The following is a 22,945-nucleotide window of genomic DNA, read 5'->3' as shown; positions in this document are numbered from 1 at the left end:
ACTCTATTGTGTTTTAATTAAATGTAAAATATTTGTTGACAACTTCTTTTAACATAAAATGTGAAAACTACGTGTAGTGGATGTATTTTTAATTGTTTGTAATCCAGTGGGTCATGGGCGGAACCAACGGAAAGAAATGGAATCAAATAGTTGACACGGAAGAATTTACACAACGGACAAGATGGACCTCAAATGTGGAAAAAAACATGTCTCTTTTTTTTGTAATAAGTTCATTTTAGCTTGATTCTTCTCACAAACAACTGCATTTTTAACCTTGTGAAGAATACTATTGTCTCATTAATTAACAAAAGGCAACTTTACCAAAGGAAACGGAGCATTAAGACTTTATTTCTTTCTAAAAAATAAAAAAAGCATCATGTCGAAAAGTGAAGGTTTTCCTGTGGATATTAAAACAACACCTCCAGAAGAAGAAGTGGGACTAAAAGAAGATATTTCTCCGTGTGTTTTCGGGCAGAACAGAGCCTCCTCATCCTCCAGGCTTTTGACCCAGGAGGAGCCGGACACACTGAGCCGAGAAAAGGCTCTGGTGTCCGACTTCAAACTCATGAAGCTGGAGAAAGAAGCTCAGAAAAACTGGGACTTGTTTTACAAAAGAAACACCACCAACTTCTTCAAGGACAGACATTGGACCACCAGAGAGTTTGAAGAGCTCAACGCATGCAGAGAGGTGAGCAGAGGGGGAAGTTACTAGGTACAATTCCTCAAGTGCTGCACTGTGTTGAGGTACATTTACTTGGCCTGAGTGTTTACACGTTACGCTACTGTGTCCTTCTACTCCACTACAGTTCAGAGGTAAATGGTGTACTTCAACTCCACTACATGTATTTAATACCTTTTAGTTACTTTACAGATGTGGATGAATGATGTGAAATCTAATCAAGTGTTAAATCAGACTTTAGCTCCACCTGGAGTAAATCCACAAGCTACCCTGCAGTATACAAAGTCATTCAAACTAGCTGCACCTTTACCAGCTTTGAGAACACTTTCATGATCAATCTTTATAAAACATATCATATATATTATTCTGAAATGGACCAATCTGCACAATGACTACTTTTACTGTTGCTACTTTAACTATATTTTGATGCTAATACTTTTCTACTTTTACTTGAGTAACAATTGTATCTTTAATTAAAACTATTACAATGTCAAGGTTTCCAGATAGCGCCATTGTTTAGATGACCTGTCAATCACTAATGTAGGTCCTTTCAATTCCAAACATACTACTGTCAATGTTATAGAAGAAAGATGTGGGAATGAGGTTAAAAAAGTAAGGAATACTGCTTTAAATGGATCGCATTATTCCACACCTGGTAATAAGCCTACCTATTTATTATTGAAACAACAACACAAACGGTATCGTATCAACACAGTATCAGCAAAGTCATTCCGGGGAGTTAACACACCACAGTAGCTTTAGTGTAGCTCCTACAATTAGACCTGAATAAAGTGAACATTTGTCCCGACAGGCAGAGAGGGCAAAAGTACACACATCCTTTACTCAAGTAGAAGTACAGATACTCGTGTTTAAAAATACTCTGGTGAAAGCAGAAGTACTGACTAAACTTCTTTACTCCAGTCAAAGTAAAGAGGCTTTGAAATGTACTTCAGTAAAAAGTACCCATAACTAGCAGCTGTTTTAAAGAGTACCTGACCTCCCTTTATATTAATAGAACAATAATGTCATTGTTAGCTAATGAATGTTTCCATGCTGAACAACGGCAACATGACAACGTTTTCATTGGTCCCTCTTCTTTAGAGAAGACCAGGAAATGATGGATACACGGATCGTGTTCAAATCAATAGGCACGCAATGACTCTAAATAATAATGATCACGCCACCAAACACACATTCAGACTAAAGGAACCAGCCTGTTTGGAAAATGAGAGAAGTAGAAAGTACAGGTATTTGGGTTCAACATGTAAGAAGTAGAAAGTACAGGTATTTGTGTTCAACATGTAAGAAGTAGAAAGTACAGGTATTTGTGTTCAACATGTAAGAAGTAGAAAGTACAGGTATTTGTGTTCAACATGTAAGAAGTAGAAAGTACAGGTATTTGTGTTCAACATGTAAGAAGTAGAAAGTACAGGTATTTGTGTTCAACATGTAAGAAGTAGAAAGTACAGGTATTTGGGTTCAACATGTAAGAAGTAGAAAGTACAGGTATTTGAGTTCAACCTGTAAGAAGTAGAAAGTACAGGTATTTGTGTTCAACATGTAAGAAGTAGAAAGTACAGGTATTTGTGTTCAACATGTAAGAAGTAGAAAGTACAGGTATTTGGGTTCAACATGTAAGAAGTAGAAAGTACAGGTATTTGGGTTCAACATGTAAGAAGTAGAAAGTACAGGTATTTGAGTTCAACATGTAAGAAGTAGAAAGTACAGGTATTTGAGTTCAACATGTAAGAAGTAGAAAGTACAGGTATTTGAGTTCAACATGTAAGAAGTAGAAAGTACAGGTATTTGAGTTCAACATGTTAGAAGTAGAAAGTACAGGTATTTGAGTTCAACATGTAAGAAGTAGAAAGTACAGGTATTTGGGTTCGAAATGTGAGAAGTAGAAAGTGCAGGTATTTGGGTTCAAAATGTAAGAAGTAAAAGTAAAAAGTCGGCAGAAAAATAAGTAGTGGAGTAAAGTACTGATACCAGAAAAACTTAAGTACAGTAACGAAGTATTTGTACTCCGTGTGATGTGCAGTTTGAGTCCCAGAGGCTGGTGCTGCTGGAGGCCGGCTGCGGGGTGGGAAACTGCGTCTTCCCTCTGCTGGAGGAGGACCTGAACATCTTCGTTTACGCCTGTGACTTCTCCCCACGAGCTGTAGAGTTTGTGAAAGTAAGAAATGTTTCCATGAAGCACACGGCTAATGCCTGAATAATCTTTCCTTATATATACATTTAACACAAGAAGTAAGGAAATGTGTGTTTGGTAGAATATTTCTTTGTTGTAACGATGCTTCTTGGCAATAAATCTTATACCGTTGGAAAGCCTGTTTATTTGTTACCTCTCAAATGGTGAGGGTTGCGACCTCTTGAAATGTCCTCATACTCAGCATTGCTGCTCATTCCACAAATGCATGTTCCTCCCAAATGTGGCACCATTTGAAAGGTAAAAAATAAACAGGCTTTCCAACGGTATAAGATTTATTGGCAAAAAGCATCGTCACAACAAATAAATATTCTACCAAGCCCAAATTTCTTAACTTTTTGTGTTAACTGTATATCTCCTTGTACAAATCCTCCTGACGTTATCCACCTTCTGCTTCCAGCTAAACCCTCAGTACTTTTAAAAACGATTATACGTTAACGACATACGATAACACTTTAATGGTCAGATCAAGTCTGAAATCTGACTTGTATCGCAGCAGCTCCATATATCAAGACATGACAAACAGACAACAAACATTTAACATCACAGCACGATCAGTGAGAGAAAGCATACTCAAGGAGCCTTCAGCGTGCATTAGATCTGGATTCAGCTCTGTGTTTACCTAGAGGATGGACTGGAGCACAAAGGATGCTTCAAGATATCGAAAATTACTTACATGACATCTGGATATACTTAAGAACTACGTACGGTATACTATGACAAAGTACTCAGCAGTACATATAAGCTAGTAATGCTTGTGTGTTGAAATGGGTTTGCTATCCTGGCTCCAAAATGGTGGAATGAGCTCCCCATTGAAATCAGGACAGCAGAAAGCTTACACATCTTCTTCAGACTGAAAACTCTTCTCTTTGGACTCCACTTCGAGCGATAGAATTACTAACAAAGCACTTATATACTAATAAAGGACTGGCTTATCTGAAGCCAGTTGAGCAGTACTTGAAATGTTTGGCTCTATGAAACCTGATGTACTATATGATTCTGTTTAGGGATGTCCCGATCACCTTTTTTTGCTCCCGATCCGATTCCGATCATTTGATTTTGACAATTTGCCGATACCGATTTTTCCCGATCCGATCTTTATGCAATGCATTAAGAGAAAAAAAAGCATTCAAGTTGTCCCTTAAGGTTATTTTTTTATTTAAATTGGATATTCTATCCAACATGGATATAGCTTCTTTCTTTCACAGCAGCATTGGATCAAAACAAAATAAAGCGTTCAGTACTCGTTAGCTTACTGCTACAATTAGACACTGCGCCCACTCTGTTGCCAGATTTGAGAGGAATAAGCAGGTCTATGAAAACAAGCCCCAAAGAAGCAACACATACATGATGTTGTGTAATTTGAAACTAAAACTAAGGCCTCAGGATGACTTTAAGACTTGAACATGGTCATTTTTGTTTTGTAACATTGAATACAAAATTTAAAAAAAAGTATTAAAAAAATAAAAAATAAAAAAAATCCCGATCCCCGATTTTTTTTCCTCCCGATTCCGATCTTTTGAAAATCACGTGATCTGCTCCGATCCCCGATCACGTGATCAGATTGGGACATCTCTAATTCTGTTTTCTTCAAGGTTGTATCTTCCTGGTCGAATGCACTTATTGTAAGTTGCTTTTGATAAAAGTCTCAGCTAAATGACATGTGATGTGATTTAATGAAATAGCCATGACCGTGTTTTAGCTTGAAAATGTAACTTGGTTTTTGTTTTTCCTCGTCTGTTTTGTGGGTTTTCTTATTTCTGCTTCCAGCTGAACCCTCTGTGCTGTCCTGAGCGCTGCCATGCCTTCCAGTGCGACCTAACCAAAGACGATCTGAGGGGAAATGTCCCTGAAGGCAGCGTGGACGTCGTCACGCTCATCTTCGTCCTGTCAGCCGTCCATCCCGACAAGATGAAGCTGGCTCTGCAGAACATCAGCAGGGTGAGATAAAAACTACATCACCATGTGTCCCCTCTTCTTCATGTCTCTCCTACATCAACATGTGTCCCCTCTTCTTCATGTCTCTTCTACATCAACATGTGTCCCCTCTTCTTCATGTCTCTCCTACATCAACATGTGTCCCCTCTTCTTCATGTCTCTTCTACATCAACATGTGTCCCCTCTTCTTCATGTCTCTCCTACATCAACATGTGTCCCCTCTTCTCCATGTCTCTCCTACATCAACATGTGTCCCCTCTTCTCCATGTCTCTTCTACATCAACATGTGTCCCCTCTTCTTCATGTCTCTTCTACATCAACATGTGTCCCCTCTTCTCCATGTCTCTCCTACATCAACATGTGTCCCCTCTTCTTCATGTCTCTCCTACATCAACATGTGTCCCCTCTTCTTCATGTCTCTTCTACATCAACATGTGTCCCCTCTTCTTCATGTCTCTTCTACATGAACATGTGTCCCCTCTTCTCCATGTCTCTTCTACATCAACATGTGTCCCCTCTTCTTCATGTCTCTTCTACATCAACATGTGTCCCCTCTTCTCCATGTCTCTTCTACATCACCATGTGTCCCCTCTTCTTCATGTCTCTTCTACATCAACATGTGTCCCCTCTTCTTCATGTCTCTTCTACATCAACATGTGTCCCCTCTTTTTCATGTCTTCTCTACATAAACATATGTCCCCTCTTGTTCATGTCTCTTCTACATCAACATGTGTCCCCTCTTCTTCATGTCTCTTCTACATCAACATGTGTCCCCTCTTCTTCATGTCTCTTCTACATCAACATGTGTCCCCTCTTTTCCATGTCTTCTCTACATAAACATATGTCCCCTCTTGTTCATGTCTCTTCTACATCAACATGTGTCCCCTCTTCTTCATGTCTCTTCTACATCAACATGTGTCCCCTCTTCTTCATGTCTCTTCTACATCAACATGTGTCCCCTCTTCTTCATGTCTCTCCTACATCAACATGTGTCCCCTCTTCTTCATGTCTCTTCTACATCAACATGTGTCCCCTCTTCTTCATGTCTCTCCTACATCAACATGTGTCCCCTCTTCTTCATGTCTCTTCTACATCAACATGTGTCCCCTCTTCTTCATGTCTCTCCTACATCAACATGTGTCCCCTCTTCTTCATGTCTCTTCTACATCAACATGTGTCCCCTCTTCTTCATGTCTCTCCTACATCAACATGTGTCCCCTCTTCTCCATGTCTCTCCTACATCAACATGTGTCCCCTCTTCTCCATGTCTCTTCTACATCAACATGTGTCCCCTCTTCTTCATGTCTCTTCTACATCAACATGTGTCCCCTCTTCTCCATGTCTCTCCTACATCAACATGTGTCCCCTCTTCTTCATGTCTCTCCTACATCAACATGTGTCCCCTCTTCTTCATGTCTCTTCTACATCAACATGTGTCCCCTCTTCTTCATGTCTCTTCTACATCAACATGTGTCCCCTCTTCTTCATGTCTCTTCTACATCAACATGTGTCCCCTCTTCTCCATGTCTCTTCTACATCAACATGTGTCCCCTCTTCTTCATGTCTCTTCTACATCAACATGTGTCCCCTCTTCTCCATGTCTCTTCTACATCACCATGTGTCCCCTCTTCTTCATGTCTCTTCTACATCAACATGTGTCCCCTCTTCTTCATGTCTCTTCTACATCAACATGTGTCCCCTCTTTTTCATGTCTTCTCTACATAAACATATGTCCCCTCTTGTTCATGTCTCTTCTACATCAACATGTGTCCCCTCTTCTTCATGTCTCTTCTACATCAACATGTGTCCCCTCTTCTTCATGTCTCTTCTACATCAACATGTGTCCCCTCTTTTCCATGTCTCTTCTACATCAACATGTGTCCCCTCTTTTTCATGTCTTCTCTACATAAACATATGTCCCCTCTTGTTCATGTCTCTTCTACATCAACATGTGTCCCCTCTTCTTCATGTCTCTTCTACATCAACATGTGTCCCCTCTTCTTCATGTCTCTTCTACATCAACATGTGTCCCCTCTTCTTCATGTCTCTCCTACATCAACATGTGCCCCCTCTTCTTCATGTCTCTTCTACATCAACATGTGTCCCCTTTTCTTCATGTCTCTTCTACATCAACATGTGTCCCCTCTTTTCCATGTCTCTTCTACATCACCATGTGTCCCCTCTTCTTCATGTCTCTTCTACATCAACATGTGTCCCCTCTTTTCCATGTCTCTTCTACATCACCATGTGTCCCCTCTTCTCCATGTCTCTTCTACATCAACTTGTGTCCCCTCTTCTCCATGTCTCTTCTACATCAACTTGTGTCCCCTCTTCTTCATGTCTCTTCTACATCAACATGTGTCCCCTCTTCTTCATGTCTCTTCTACATCAACATGTGTCCCCTCTTCTCCATGTCTCTTCTACATCAACATGTGTCCCCTCTTCTTCATGTCTCCTCTACATCAACATGTGTCCCCTCTTCTTCATGTCTCTTCTACATCAACATGTGTCCCCTCTTCTTCATGTCTCTTCTACATCAACTTGTGTCCCCTCTTCTTCATGTCTCTTCTACATCAACATGTGTCCCCTCTTCTTCATGTCTCTTCTACATCAACATGTGTCCCCTCTTCTTCATGTCTCTTCTACATCAACATGTGTCCCCTCTTTTTCATGTCTTCTCTACATAAACATATGTCCCCTCTTGTTCATGTCTCTTCTACATCAACATGTGTCCCCTCTTCTTCATGTCTCTTCTACATCAACATGTGTCCCCTCTTCTCCATGTCTCTTCTACATCAACATGTGTCCCCTCTGTGGAAAGAGACTCTGAAAGTTTCAGGAACAAAGATTCTCTCTCTTTTTGATCCATTTCTATAAAAACCTGTCTGAAAACGAGCTGATCAGATTTTGGCCACTTTATGATGTCATAACGATGTTTTGTCTTGTGTAACCATTAGCCAATCAGCAACCAAGGTAACCCCCCCCCCCCCCCCCCCCCCTCCCTTATCACCTGAATCTCCTCCTAGAGCACCATTGAGTTCTTTGTAACCAAATGTCTCTCAGAGGGGCGTGGGGAGGGGCTCCTTATTTTCATCTAAAGTAACAGACAGAGAATCAGCACTTTGGAAACAGGGCTGAAACAGAGGGGATTATGGGTAATGCTGCAATGATCTGTTTGGTGTTTCAGCCAATCAGAGACTTTCTGTATATATCTGAGACCTGTAATATATTGATGAGAAACAGTATAAAAGAAGACGTTTAAAAAAGCAAAGGATGGGGAGAAAGTCAAATGGAAAGCAGAACATAAAAGGCGGTAGTAGTTAGACCAATATAAAACAATCCCTAAATGTCATATATGTTCAGTTTGTTTTTACACAAGTCATCCAGGTGAGGGCGCTGTTGGCTTCAACGTTATCTCACAAAGCAACACTGAGAATCTCCAATATTGCGACCTAATTGTCCTTTTGTTGGGAGGACTAAAAGTACACCATTTACCTCTGAACTATAGTGGAGTAGAAGCACAAAAGTAGCATAAAATGGAAATACTCAAGTAAAGTACAAGTATCTCAAAATTGTAAAATACAGTACTTGAGTAAATGTACTTAGTTACTTTATACCTATGACTGTTAGGGACTATTCTGGAAACGTTAAGGCTTTTTACAGTAACTATAGTTGCAAGTTTAACATGAATTCAACATTAAACACAAGTTAATTATTTACACTGTTCCATGTATCTAACATTGTTTACGCACTCATTGACTGTGTGTCGCTGTTCCCACCTCTAGTCATTTGAGAAACAGTTTGAATTTATTATGTATTTATTTAAAATGTGTGTGTTTGGCTTTCAGGTGCTGAAGCCCGGAGGCATGGTGCTCTTCAGAGACTACGGACTGAACGACCACGCCATGCTGAGGTTTAAAGCCGGCAGCAAGCTGGGGGAAAACTTCTACGTCCGGCAAGATGGAACCAGATCATACTTCTTCTCTAAAGGTGAATAACGATACCTCCGCAGAGTAGATGGGTAGATAGATATAGATAGATGGATAGATTGATAGATGGATGGATAGATAGATAGATTGATAGATAGATGAATGGATGGATGGATTGATGGGTAGATAGATAGATAGATAGATTGATAGATAGATGAATGGATGGATGGATTGATGGGTAGATAGATAGATAGATAGATTGATAGATAGATAGATAGATAGATGAATGGATGGATGGATTGATGGGTAGATAGATAGATTGATAGATTGATGGGTAGATTGATTGATTGATTGATTGATTGATTGATTGATTGATTGATTGATTGATTGATAGATAGATGGATGGATTTTTTGTTTTTTCTTCTTCTAAAGTCTAACGTCTGATTTCTCCGCTTGATTTCAGAGTTCCTGTCCGAGCTGTTTGCGGACGCCGGCCTCCAGTCCGTTTCTAACGACTACGTCCTGAGGGAGACCGTCAACAAGAAGGAGGGGCTTTGTGTCCCCAGAGTGTTCCTGCAGAGCAAATTCACCAAGCCCGGCCAATCAAAGAGCTCCTGACGCCACTTGGCCAATCACAGAGCTCCTGACGCCACCTGGCCAATCACAGAGCTCCTGACGCCACCTGGCCAATCACAGAGCTCCTGACGCCACGGAGCCAATCCCAGAGCTCCTGACGCCACCTGGGCAATCACACAGCTCCTGACGCCACCTGGCCAATCACACAGCTCCTGACACCACGGAGCCAATCACAGAGCTCCTGATGCAACCCCTGCCTGTGTGTGTCACCTCAGAAATACAGCTGAAATGTCTCGATAACATTTAATGGCGAAAATCAGTTTTATCCCTGCTGGTTTGTGGTCGACGTGCTGCTGATTTTGAGTCCTTCAGATCATGAGGGAGATGCATGAGGTTAAAGAAAGTTAATAATGCCTTCTTCTGTTAATCTACCTCAGTTTTTTGGTCCTTTGCCAAAAGATGAAGCATCTTACAAGTGGAACTAAAGGGCAGAAAGGAGCATGGATGTTCAGCAAAGCCGTCAGCTGGATGAAAAGTGTAACTCTGGGGACGATAATTAGAGATTCAGATGACTTTCAAATCCATTTCAAAGCCTTTTGTCCAACTTGGATTAGCCTCTCGCGTCAGCAGGAGAACTTCCTCCTTCTAACCTGTGTCTCCTGGCCAAAAGCAGGTGTTTTGAGTGCTTTATTCCACATTATATAAAGTAGTGGGATCATTGTGTATGAGGTGAGTGCTTTTAATTTTGTGTGAATTAATGCCTTTTAAAAAAAATAGCTGTTCTCCATTTTGTTAGTTCACACATGGTCTTAAATACGCCCGCAGTGTCACTTCCTGTTTATGCTCCTGTTTGCTGTAAACCACTGAGACAGATCGTCATCCTACACACATCAACATCATGACTGTTTCATAATAAAGTTATTTACATCTTAGGTGGTTTCCAAGTATCTCCAAATCACAAGATGATGCTTCCATCTAAATCCTTGAAAAATAACAGCAATAACAGATGTGGACTTTTATTATCAGTAATTATAATGTCCTTTAAGTCTTCATGAGATAGTTTAGTGTATCCAACATACAGACATGTGAAGTCAGTAGGAGGAGTTGTGCCTTTACACCAATATATATGTCACATTAAAACAATCCCTACATGTCTTATCATTGATATGTATTACACAAGTCGTCCAGCTGAGGGCGCTGTTGCCTTTAACGTTATCTCACAAAGCAATGCTGAACATTTTCCATATTGTGTCCTTTATATTATTACATTTCATTTAGCTGACGCTTTTATCCGAAGCGACTTACAATAAGTGCATTCGACCAAGAAGATACAAACTAGAAGAAAACAGAATCATATAAGTACATTAGGTTACATAGAGCCAAAACATTTTATATATATATATATGTATATGTATATATATATGTATATATATATGTATATATATATGTATATGTATATATATATATATATATATGTATATATATATATGTGTATATATATATATATATGTATATATATATATATGTATATATATATATATATGTATATGTATATGTATATATATATATAAATATACATATATATATACATATATATATATACATATATATATACATATACATATATATATATATATATATATATATGTATATGTATATATATATGTATATGTATATATATATGTATATATATATGTATATGTATATATATATATATATATATATATGTATATATATATATATATATATGTATATGTGTATATATATATGTATATATATATGTATATGTATATATATATATATGTATATATATATGTATATGTATATATATATATATGTATATATATATGTATATATATATATATATATGTATATATATATATATATGTGTGTATATATATATATATATGTATATATATATATATGTATATATATATATATATATGTATATATGTATATATATATATATATGTATATATATATATATATGTATATATATATATATATATGTATATATATATATATATGTATATATATATATATATATGTGTATATATATATATGTATATATATATATATATATGTATATGTATATACATATATATATATGTATATACATATATATATATGTATATACATATACATGCCCTACATGCATGTATATATATATATATATATATATATGTATATATATATGTATATATATATATATATATATATGTATATATATATGTATATATATATATATATATATATGTATATGTATATATATATATAAATATACATATATATATACATATATATATATATATATATATATATATATATATACATATACAGAGCTCTCACACACGCATTTCACTCCGCTCACACTCTCACACGCCCACACGCCACACCTTGTATTTCTCACGCAGAGATTTCTTTCCAGGGTACCGCCCACCAAGTCGCGCTGCAATTTTGGCTAGGCTTGTTTGAGACGCGTGCACTCCACTAGCATACACCCCCCCCCCCCCCCCCCCCACGTTGACATTCGCGGTATAGAGGGCTTCATGGGAACTTTGAGGGGAGCCAGAAGTTGGAGTACCAAACAACGCTGCCATATATCACAGGAAGTGAATGACAACAGGATATATATATATATATCCTGTTGTTAGTCACTTCCTGTGACTCATGATGGTTTTGCACTTCCTGTCCAGTTCGTGGGCTAAGAGCAGATGATACAGTATCAGAGACTGACGTCAAAATAACAATAACCATAACACACCTTTTCTAACCCAGTAATTGATTTAATTACTTCATCAGCAGATATTTTTGTAAGCTTCTAAAATGGAGACATTTCAAGCCATAGCTTTCCCTCATATATTCAAATATGTCAAACTGTGCCCTGTGAACCCTTTTTCATCTCTATTTTAAATGTCATTTTGAGGTTACATGATTTGGCACTTTTTTCGAGTATACCTGATAATTTATTTATAATTTCCAAGGACCCAACAATTCCACACGTTTTCTCTTATCCCTCTCAATGGTAGCCAAAATATGTTAACTTAATAGCTCCTAATTAAAAATGTGTTCGGATTGATGATGAATTAAAAAGGTGAAACCGTAGAAGAAATATTATAAAAATGTAACAATTTCCTTTAATCTTTACCACCAAATTGTACTACTTTTTGTTTGTGCTGGAGTAAAGTTCATTTACAAGACATTTTCAAAAGGCTATTTAATGAATGTCAATGTAATGTAAAAAAAAGGGGGTTACTAAAAATATCTATTACAATGAATCCTCCGTGAAGCAAATGATTTAACCAGAATACTGAGCACCCTGTCTACAGCTTTACAAACAATCACCAACAAGCAACATGTGTGTTGGTTTATATTCATTGCTACTCAAATGCCTGAAAGAAAAGGTAGACTTTAGCGTACTAGATCAACTGTCTGTTAAGTAATACCAATATATCTACCTTTTGTAATATATCGTAATACTTTGCAGCACAGGTGAAATGGTACGGTTACATTGGACTACTGTGAATGGGTAAAAAAATGACTTCCTGTTCAGGCTGTTGGAAAAAAACAAAAGTGTGAAAGTCACATCGAGCGGGGTGTTAACGGTACCTCTCGGCCTTTTTTTAGAAACATGATTTGATATTGAGTTTGACCAAGTGCATTTTAAAGATTGTATGAAAAGCAAAAGTGCACACGGCATTCATTTGAGTCAAGTAAATATGGAAAATTCTCTGTATTGCTTTGCGAGAAGCCAACAGCGTCCTCTGTTACTGCCATCAAAAAGAAACCATTTTATTATCTGAGGACGGTTTGAATGTTTTAAAACAGTCAATGCCAAACTTCTGCACCAAGCTGTTTCATAGCCACAGTATAGATTACAAATATCTAATCGCCCTACATGCAAAACGACAAACTCTTATCAGATCAGGGTCGAAGGGACAACATTTATATCAGTAGTTCAAACAAAAAGAAGTCGTTTTACACATTTCAAAACCCCCTCACAATGCACAAGGCACATAACTCTCCTCTTGATGTGTACGTGACTTAAGAGACGCTTTTGAAACCTCACTCTGACTGATGCAGCTTCCTGTCTTGTGGTTTGCGTCCCACTAGTAGTACGTTGAAATACAATCACATCTGCAGGTTTTATTGTTGACAGTATTTATTTACTGAGCAACACAGCTTCAATCTCAGTATTTATGACCGTTAAACATATATGTGCTTAATTAAGTGATGTGTGCAAAGAATAGGAAGGAATCTCACTTGATCTTGATTAACAATGAAAGTGAATTAAGTTGTTTGGAATAAAGTAAGGTCTTCATGCTTTTGAGATTATCAACATTTGTAAAAACCAGACTTGTGTGCGTGAAATAAATCATATCTCTTTGGCTAATTCTTTCTGCTGCTGCTCTTCACGCTGTGTTCTGTAGTTGATGTTTGTCGGCCCTCAGACAGGAGTGGAAAGGAAACTGAATTAGGGCAGACGGCTCAGAGCCTCACCCACACGCCTTGATACTAATGTTAGCTTTTCATAGTTGCACTGGCTTTTTACAGAAGTCAGCAGGTATTTAAAGATACTGTTGGTTTAGTAATTTTTTATCAGAGGTTTTCGCCATTGTGACAGAGACTGGGGTCCTCTTTTTTTAGCATTTACTTGTTAAATGTTGCAGGGCTGTCTCCCCCAAAACAGACAGTCTTTTGCCAAGAAAGGTGTATTTTCAAATTACACATGATTGTAATTATTATTTTGACTGTAGTCACAGAACTAAATCACTTCTGCAATCCCGTCTTTGTACCGATGTTCTGTAAATTATGTCTGTATTGAAATATAGTTCATGTTTAAATGGATACGATATCCGGACACATCAATGTCTGTTTTCGGTGTATTCAGCAAATTAGCTTCCTGACAGCAAAGTACTTCATTCAACATCATAAAACATTTTTGCTAAAATCCAACATTCGAAAATCAATACATACAAAACAAATATATATTGTTACACAATATACACGTCATCATGTTGCACGCTTCGAAAAGGAAAACTATTCATTTGGCTTTGGAAAGAACATATGTTATTCTTCATCTTTGTTTGATTTATTCAATTTACTTAACATAGAAGAGTGAAAAGGTTTGTCTCTAGATGCTTCTAGAAGATATGGTCTGGTCCACGGTTCAACCTGCAGAACAAGACAAGAGGACAGAACAAGGCATCAGTTTGCATTCAAAGTATCAACAATAACATTTATTTTCTTTCACTATATCCAGGAGAGAAGTATGATACCATTTCTGCAAAGTAAGGACGATCCATCCTCAGGGGAACATGAACACCTGGGCTATATTTCTATGCAATCCATTCAATATTTGATATTTCAGTCTGCCCAAACTGGTGGACAGACCAAAGTCTTTAAATGGCCACACTGGTTTTATAGCAGTGTATTTTACTACTGCAATCTTTTAAATAGCTTTTTTAGAGTACAAAACTGTATTCATGAGCCGAGGTGCTCGATTACAATGCCACAACAAACTGTACCTGAAGTACAAAGTAGAGAGGTGATTTCCAGCACAATGCCAAAACAAACTCTACCTAGTAGTAGTAGTAGTAGTAGTAGTAGTAGTAGTAGTAGTAGTAGTAGTAGTAGTAGGAATCTGTTTTGGTTTCAAGACCCCGGTTCACGGAGGATACCAAAAAACTCCTAGAATAACAAGGTAACTGATGTGGATTTAAAAAAGAGGAATAGTTTCGGGGAAAACTAAAAGGTACCGTGGGGTCAGATTAGAATTTTCCAAAAGGGGGTTCGTTTAGCATGAAACACTTGAAATAAGGATAAGTGAAAAAGAAAGTAGAAAGAAAGTGAGGTCAAAGAAAATTATTTCTGCTAAAAAGTTACCAATGATCGAGAGTCAGAGCTAAACATTTCAGATGTGTGTATCTCACACTGCACTGTGACTTTAATTCATGTATCTTTGCTTTTAAAGGAGTGTTTTTAAATGCCATGTTATAATATGTTTCTTAATGTCTTTCATTTTTGTGAAGCACTTTAAATTGCCTTGTGTTGAAAGGTGCTATATAAATAAACTTGCGTTGCCTAAAGTAGAAAGTAAAGAGGCCATTTCTACCTGTGACATTGATCCAGATGAAGAGTCCCATTGCCGCCCCTCCCTCCTCACATTCAGCCTGGCACTGAAACTGACCGGCGTCCTCTGGAGACACGTTGAGGATCTCCGTCACCACCTGTCTGCGTCTCATGTTGTCTTCAGAGAACGTCTCGTTCACCGTGGTGAAGAACCTTCTGGGGTCCGTCAGCTCTACACGTTGCTTCCCGGCATCAACCCAGACAACATGCAGCATACTGCATTGCTCAGTGTCATAGACGGCATCGCAGGAGAGCTGGACGGAGGATCCTCTGGCTGTGGTGATGGTGCCCCCTTTATATAGGACCTCCACGGGAACTACAGCAGGAAACAAAACGAAAAACTGTTATTCCATCTTCTTCAGTCTTAAAATGATTCACTTTAAATAGCTTCAATGGACCCTGTTATGCTTGTTCTGGGTATCTCTTCTCCTTTGTTTTACATAGTGACATCACTATGTAAAACGTTTGCTTCTATTGGTTTGCGTTCCAACACATTGTACCTGATAGGGTAAGGGGCGGGACATCTCTAAGCAGTTGACCAATCACAACAAAGCTGGCCAGCTAACTAATCAGAGCAGACTGGGCTCTGGTTTCAGACAGAGGGTGAAAAGAGGTGCTGCAGCACAGGCAGTATGAGAAAAATAAAGAGCTTTTTGAACATTAAAGCATGGAGACATGTAGAGACACTACATACTGATATACACCTGAACATCAGCAGGAGAGGACTCTTTAAAGTAGAGACACTACATACTGATATACACCTGAACATCAGCAGGAGAGGACTTTTTAAAGTAGAAACACTACATACTGATATACACCTGAACATCAGCAGGAGAGGACTCTTTAAAGTAGAGACACTACATACTGATATACACCTGAACATCAGCAGGAGAGGACTCTTTAAAGTAGAGACACTACATACTGATATACACCTGAACATCAGCAGGAGAGGACTCTTTAAAGTAGAGACACTACATACTGATATACACCTGAACATCAGTGGGAGAGGACTCTTTAAAGTAGAGACACTACATACTGATATACACCTGAACATAAGCAGGAAAGGACTCTTTAAAGTAGAGACACTACATACTGATATACACCTGAACATCAGCAGGAGAGGACTCTTTAAAGCAGAGACACTACATACTGATATACACCTGAACATCAGCAGGAGAGGACTCTTTAAAGTAGAGACACTACATACTGATATACACCTGAACATCAGCAGGAGAGGACTCTTTAAAGTAGAGACACTACATACTGATATACACCTGAACATCAGCAGGAGAGGACTCTTTAAAGTAGAGACACTACATACTGATATACACCTGAACATAAGCAGGAGAGGACTCTTTAAAGTAGAGATACTACATACTGATATACACCTGAACATAAGCAGGAGAGGACTCTTTAAAGTAGAGACACTACATACTGATATACACCTGAACATCAGCAGGAGAGGACTCTTTAAAGTAGAGATACTACATACTGATATACACCTGAACATCAGCAGGAGAGGACTCTTCAAAGTAGATACACTACATACTGATATACACCTGAACATAGCTTATTAAAGGGGCCTTATTATGCTTTTCTGGGTTTCTCTTCTCTTTTTGTTTACTTCAGTAACATAGTGGCATCACTATGTAAAACGTTTGCGCTCCAACACATTATACGTGATCTCTAAGCTGTTGGCCAATCACAACAGAGCCTTCCAGCTAACAAATCAGAGCAGACTGGGCTCTGGATTTTTTTCTTGGCTAGAACCTAAAAACATCAACGTTGTCGTGTTTCCCCCCATTTCCCTCACAAAAAAGGCTCATAGTAATAAATGTCAGCCTCAATAATAAAGTGCCATTTCAGTCAGATTTGCCTAGATGCTTGTATCAAAAATGCAAAAGGTAAAGAGTGAAAGGTAAAGAATGCCTACTTTTAATCTCTGATAATATTCTCCGGCTGCACTCCACGATACAGCCTTATTTGCCTGAGCTGAGCTGTATTTGCAAAAGGTGGGCTGGACTGTATTATAATTTTCCTTGAGATAAACCAAGTTCATTTTTTTGTGCTGTAGCAAATTTTCCCCGCGAGAAACGATTTTGAGCAATAAATAGACACTTCTAAATTGCCCTGTAACATTTTTGATATCATATTGTATGCCCTCTCTACTTGTTTTGTTCCTGTTGCCTTCGTTGCCTGAGCTGATCTGTATTTGCCTCGGGGAATTTGGCTTCTATTAACTTCCCCATGCAACCAGGGCATCATTGTAAACAAGGACTGAACACGACACCACTCCTCTTGGACTCTGGAATGTAGTAAACCTGTCCAACACTCCCTTTTTTCCCTCTCAGCAAATCTATTCAATATTCACATTTAGTATAGAGTGAAATGGCGCTGCAGCTAGACCAGGAAAAGCTCTGCTGCCCTGTTTGTCTGGATCTACTGAAGGATCCGAGGACTCTTCCCTGTGGACACAGCTTCTGCATGAGCTGTATTGAAAGCCACTGGGATGAAGCGGATCCGAAGACAATCTACAGCTGCCCTCAGTGCAAACAGACCTTCACCCCGAGGCCTGTCCTGGGGATAAGTACCATGTTAGCTGATCTACTGGAAGCGCTGAAGAAGACGGTTCCAACAGATCACTTTTATACCGCTCCCGGAGATGTGGCCTGTGATTTCTGCACTGGAAGGAAGCTGAAAGCCCTGAAGTCCTGTCTGGTGTGTCGGGTCTCTTACTGTGAGCTCCACCTTCAGCCTCACTATCAATCTCCTGCCTTTAAAACGCACCAGCTGATTAAACCCTCCGAAAACCTGCAGGAGAAGTTTTGCTCCCGCCACGACGAGGTGATGAAGATTTTCTGCCGCACTGATCAGCAGACCATATGTATTTTGTGCTCCATGGATGACCATAAGGACCATGACACGGTCTCAGCTGCCGTAGAAAGGAAAGAGAAGAGGAGCGAAGTTGGGATGAGTCTGCAGAAAATCAAGCTAAGGATCGATGACAGAGAGAAGGACGTGAAGGCGCTTCAGCAGGAGATGGTGGAAATCAATGCCTCTGCTGTTGAGGCAGTGAAGAACAGCGAGATGATTTTACGACAGCTTGTCAGTCTCATTGAGAAAAAAGGCTCTGCTGTAAAGGATGAAATCAGATCCCAGCAGAAAACTGAAGTCAGCCGGGTCAAAGAGCTTCAGGAGAAGATGGAGGAGGAGATCACTCAACTGAGGAGGAAGGAAGCTGAGCTGGAGCATCTGTCACACACCGATGACCACATCCTCTTTCTACATAAATACCCTTTGCTGTCGAATCTCAGTGAATCTGACTCACCCAGATTAAAAATCCAATCCCTGAAACACTTTGAAGATGTGGAAGTAGCTGTCACAGAGGCCCGCGATAAACTACGAGACATTCTCAACGAGGAAGGGCTGAAGATCTCACACAAAGTCAGCGAGGTAGATGTCTTACTGCCACAACCAGAGCCCAAGACCAGAGACGAATTCCTGAAATACTCCCGTCAAATCACACTGGATCCCAACACTGTGAACACGGGGCTGTCGTTATCTGAAGGGAACAGAAAAGCAACAGTTGTGAGAGAAAAGCAATCATATCCCAGTCACCGAGACAGATTTTCCGACTGTCTTCAGGTCCTGAGTAGAGAGAGTCTGACTGGACGTTGTTACTGGGAGGTGCAGAGAGGCAGTGGAGGCGTTTCAGTGGCCCTTTCATACAAGGATATCAGCAGAACAGGGAGTGAAAGTGGATTTGGAGACAATGACAAGTCGTGGGCATTAGGATGCTTCGATACAAGTTATAACTTCAGACATAACAACATCAGAACTGTGCTCTCAGGCCCTCAGTCCTCTACGATAGGAGTTTACCTGGATCACAAGGCAGGAGAACTGTCCTTCTACAGCGTCTCTGACACGATGACTCTCCTCCACAGAGTCCAGAAAACATTCACTCAGCCGCTACATGCTGGACTTTGGGTTTATTGGGTTGGAGACACTGCTGAGTTGTGTGAGCTTAAGTAGACAGGAGCTGAACCGCTTTCACGCCAAGTACTTAGCCGGTACTTGTCCCTGGCACTTAGTCCCCCGAACTCTTTAGTAAGAAATTGTTAGTGTGACCGACACGATCCATTTCCTCCCCAGGAAAGTACCCATACCTCTCTAGCAGGGACTATCTGGGGATGAAAAGGTTGGCGCAAACTAGGGACTAGTTCCAGATCTGTTTGGTGTGAAACCAAATCTCCCCCCCTATCGGCCTAGTTCGGGGGAAAATCCTCCGGTGTGAAAGCGCCTATTAGCCGCTTTCAAAACAAGTACTTGGCCGTACTTAGTTCCCAGCACTTAGTTCCCAGCACTTAGTTCCCAGTACTTAGTTCCCAGTACTTAGTTCCCAGCACTTAGTACCCCCATGGAACTAAGAGCCGATCGCGTTCACACCGGAATAAGTCCCTGAGGAAAGATTACGCAAATCTACGGATTTACTTCCGCGTAAATCGCCAGAACGCCAACACCTCCTCATCACTCCACCGCTCCCATGTTTTTTTTTGTGTTGCCATAAGTTATTCTCTCTCCGTTGGTGCGCGGGGCTAATGCTAATAATGCTAATGCCAGCAAATACAATGGCGGCTTCACAAAACCTTTCCGAGTTTTACGGGGCGTGGTTTGCAATTTGCCCAGCCAATCAGAAATAGGAACTTTTTTTTTTTCTCCCCAGGAAAGTACCACCTCTCTAGCAGGGACTGAAAAGGGGGGAAAACTTCTCATGAACTAAGTTCTCTTTTTGGAGTGAACAAAAAATCCCAGGAACTATCGGAACTAAACGGGAAAAGTATGGGGGGAAGTACTCCGGTGTGAAAGCGCCTATTGAAAGAGGTGGTGTTGTGTTATTTGTTATTAGTTTGCCTTTTCTTACACTGTGTTCTTGCTGTGGGCATGCAGTGCTTTTTAGACCACATGGTAATCTCACAAGGTGGTCTTGACTGTATTATATTCTTCCTTGAGATACACCCAGTTATTTGATGTTTTCTAGCACAAACTTGTAAAAAATAAACTTGTACATCATTTTTTGTGCTCTAGCAAATCGATTTTGAGCAGCAAATGGACACTTTTAAATTGTTGTGTTCATCATATGTTATTCTCGTTATATGTAAAACATTTATTGAATTATTGAATGTGCAAATTGGTCAGAAAGTATAAGCATGAGATGCCGCACAAAAGCTGTCTTCGCAACGTGCTACGTGGATTTTACAGAAATGTCTTCAACTTAGAATGCATCGCATTTGTTGATGTGTTTATTTTCATGTTTTTGGCAGAGACAGTGCACTACAAATGTAAACTATAGCTTCTATTCTAGGCTGTCTGCTTCTGTGTTTCGTCTATTGAGCCCATGTCCTATTTTTATATTAACGCATAGATGTTCATGAAAAAAACAGCACAGCAGCAGCTTGTACAAACACATACGGTTACTATAAATAAATCAAATAAAAAAAGATTAGGACTGGTGTAAAAATATGTAAAATGCTCTCTTGATAGTTAAACCATATTACTACACACTTTGAGAAATATTCCCATTATTCAAAGTTTGTTACACTATATTTAAACTTTATGGGATTTTTGTTATGCTCCTGACTCCAAGCTTGGTCTCATTTAAGCCGGTGTTTACTTACAGACAACTCGATGTTAGCAAGCTAAACCATATTGTTTTTGTTAAAAAAAGAGAAAAAAATTACGTGTAGAAACCGTTGTACCAAAATACGTGAACTAACCTTTTTCCTCGGCAGAAAGCACACACAAAGTCACCAACAGCAGCACTGTGGGTGCTTTAAAACAAGTCATTCTCCAACAGTCACACACAGGAAGGTAGATGAAAACGAGGGGCCACAGAATCAGATGAAATGTCAGAGACAAGCTGAGTGTATCATCCGTTACTAAGTTGCGTGGTCTGCACGATGTGTGTGTGTCTGCACCATGTGTGTGTGTGTCTGCACCATGTGTGTGTGTCTCTGTGGTGTGGGTGGAGGATACGCAGCAGTGTTCCATTCCCTCTGACCACTGGAAACTTAACACCTTACTTTGATCGTTGATAGGTTTCCTTTTCGTTGTTACGTTTTTGGTGTTGCATAATATACTTTGTATTTTACCGTTAATACATTGTTATTTTTCACTGATACGTTTATCATAATTCAAGCAGTTATCATCTATCATAGGCCATCTAAACAATTGTCAGGTTCATATCAGTATGTAGTGTCTCTACTTTAAAGAGTCATCTCCTGCTGATGTTCAGGTGTATATCAGTATGTAGTGTCTCTACTTTAAAGAGTCATCTCCTGCTGATGTTCAGGTGTATCTCAGTATGTAGTGTCTCTACTTTAAAGAGTCCTCTCATGCTGATGTTCAGGTGTATATCAGTATGTAGTGTCTCTACTTTAAAGAGTCCTCTCCTGCTGATGTTCAGGTGTATATCAGTATGTAGTGTCTCTACTTTAAAGAGTCCTCTCCTGCTGATGTTCAGGTGTATATCAGTATGTAGTGTCTCTACTTTAAAGAGTCCTCTCCTGCTGATGTTCAGGTGTATATCAGTATGTAGTGTCTCTACTTTAAAGAGTCCTCTCCTGCTGATGTTCAGGTGTATATCAGTATGTAGTGTCTCTACTTTAAAGAGTCCTCTCCTGCTGATGTTCAGGTGTATATCAGTATGTAGTGTCTCTACTTTAAAGAGTCCTCTCCTGCTGATGTTCAGGTGTATATCAGTATGTAGTGTCTCTACTTTAAAGAGTCCTCTCCTGCTGATGTTCAGGTGTATATCAGTATGTAGTGTCTCTACTTTAAAGAGTCCTCTCCTGCGGATGTTCAGGTGTATATCAGTATGTAGTATCTCTACTTTAAAGAGTCCTCTCCTGCTGATGTTCAGGTGTATATCAGTATGTATTGTGTAGTCGTGCTTAGAGATTCCCCGCCCCTTAGCCTATCATGTAGAATGTGTTGGAGCGCTAGCCAATAAGAGTGTGAGTGAGAATCTCCCTCTGGAGGGAACACAGAGATTTTAGCCATTGAAGACCATTTACATGCACTAAAACCTATAAAACAAAATATAGGAGATGGAAAATCACCCCGAAAAGCATAATAGGGCCCCTTTAACAGTGTTTACTGTATGTTTGTAAGAGCAGCGTTACCTTTTCTTAAGTTGCTTTGAACTCTTCACCCAAAATGCAGCCTTTAATATATGTTGGAATTTGTCTTTAAAATCAGGAGAAACTTCATTTTTTGTTTAGAGAACATGCACCGTATGATATAAATGTTAATAGTCTTTGGGGATTAGATCTTGATCCTGATATCGTATGTATTTTAGGGGGGAAGTGCAGCCGTGAGCATAAAGGACCCCCCAAGTGGAGTGAATTAATGTATACCCAGTCTTCCTGCTTGAACCTTTCGCTGAGCTTCGTATACTGTGCATATGTGTGGAACATGCATTGT

General features: G+C 39.4%; 4 protein-coding genes across 7 annotated transcripts; 3 read left to right on the top strand and 1 right to left on the bottom strand.

Annotated features, from left to right (window-relative positions):
• Positions 1 to 110: 110 nt before the first annotated feature.
• Positions 111 to 10,052, top strand: mettl6 (methyltransferase 6, methylcytidine). Of its 3 annotated transcripts, XM_079640021.1 has the most exons (6): positions 126 to 688; positions 2,721 to 2,855; positions 4,659 to 4,829; positions 8,675 to 8,816; positions 9,219 to 9,361; positions 9,420 to 10,052. In XM_079640021.1, the coding sequence occupies exons 1-6, from the start codon at positions 377 to 379 to the stop codon at positions 9,429 to 9,431; spliced, it is 915 nt and encodes a 304-aa protein (XP_079496147.1). In that variant the 5' UTR covers positions 126 to 376; the 3' UTR covers positions 9,432 to 10,052. The 3 variants fall into 3 exon arrangements, with proteins under 3 accessions (XP_079496148.1, XP_079496147.1, XP_079496146.1); XM_079640020.1 differs by having other exon boundaries at positions 131 to 688; positions 9,219 to 10,052; XM_079640022.1 differs by lacking the exon at positions 2,721 to 2,855 and having other exon boundaries at positions 111 to 688; positions 9,219 to 10,052.
• A 3,984-nt stretch (positions 10,053 to 14,036) lies between these two features.
• Positions 14,037 to 21,478, bottom strand: LOC307012857 (uncharacterized protein). Of its 2 annotated transcripts, none has more exons than XM_079640056.1 (3): positions 21,238 to 21,478; positions 15,447 to 15,779; positions 14,037 to 14,506 (listed from the first exon to the last, which is right to left on the bottom strand). In XM_079640056.1, exons 1-3 carry the CDS (start codon positions 21,305 to 21,307, stop codon positions 14,502 to 14,504), a joined length of 408 nt encoding a protein of 135 aa, XP_079496182.1. In that variant the 5' UTR covers positions 21,308 to 21,478; the 3' UTR covers positions 14,037 to 14,501. The 2 variants fall into 2 exon arrangements, with proteins under 2 accessions (XP_079496182.1, XP_079496183.1); XM_079640057.1 differs by lacking the exon at positions 21,238 to 21,478 and adding an exon at positions 18,792 to 18,921.
• LOC307013418 (tripartite motif-containing protein 29-like) lies at positions 17,415 to 18,787 on the top strand (the record flags this gene model as incomplete). Its single annotated transcript, XM_079640815.1, has 1 exon — positions 17,415 to 18,787. A coding segment is annotated over exon 1 (936 nt), but the record flags the coding sequence as incomplete, so codon positions are not given.
• Positions 18,878 to 20,535, top strand: LOC307013417 (tripartite motif-containing protein 16-like; the record flags this gene model as incomplete). Its single annotated transcript, XM_079640814.1, has 1 exon — positions 18,878 to 20,535. A coding segment is annotated over one exon (618 nt), but the record flags the coding sequence as incomplete, so codon positions are not given.
• Positions 21,479 to 22,945: the final 1,467 nt, after the last annotated feature.

The sequence above is a fragment of the Notothenia rossii genome (genome assembly GCF_949606895.1).
Source record: "Notothenia rossii genome assembly, chromosome: 7".
Lineage (NCBI taxonomy): Eukaryota > Metazoa > Chordata > Actinopteri > Perciformes > Nototheniidae > Notothenia > Notothenia rossii.
This window is presented reverse-complemented; position numbering and strand designations above follow the sequence as displayed.

Excerpts from the sequence above, each read along its gene's own strand:
- mettl6 (XM_079640021.1), top strand. The coding sequence starts at position 377 with ATGTCGAAAAGTGAAGGTTTTCCTGTGGATATTAAAACAACACCTCCA. Across the intron at positions 689-2,720 it reads AGCTCAACGCATGCAGAGAG|TTTGAGTCCCAGAGGCTGGT; the intron begins GTGAGCAGAGGG and ends TGTGATGTGCAG. Across the intron at positions 4,830-8,674 it reads CTCTGCAGAACATCAGCAGG|GTGCTGAAGCCCGGAGGCAT; the intron begins GTGAGATAAAAA and ends TTTGGCTTTCAG.
- LOC307012857 (XM_079640057.1), bottom strand. The coding sequence starts at position 18,873 with ATGTCTCGTAGTTTATCGCGGGCCTCTGTGACAGCTACTTCCACATCT. Across the intron at positions 15,780-18,791 it reads GGATTGGATTTTTAATCTGG|TTCCCGTGGAGGTCCTATAT; the intron begins GTGAGTCAGATT and ends TTCCTGCTGTAG.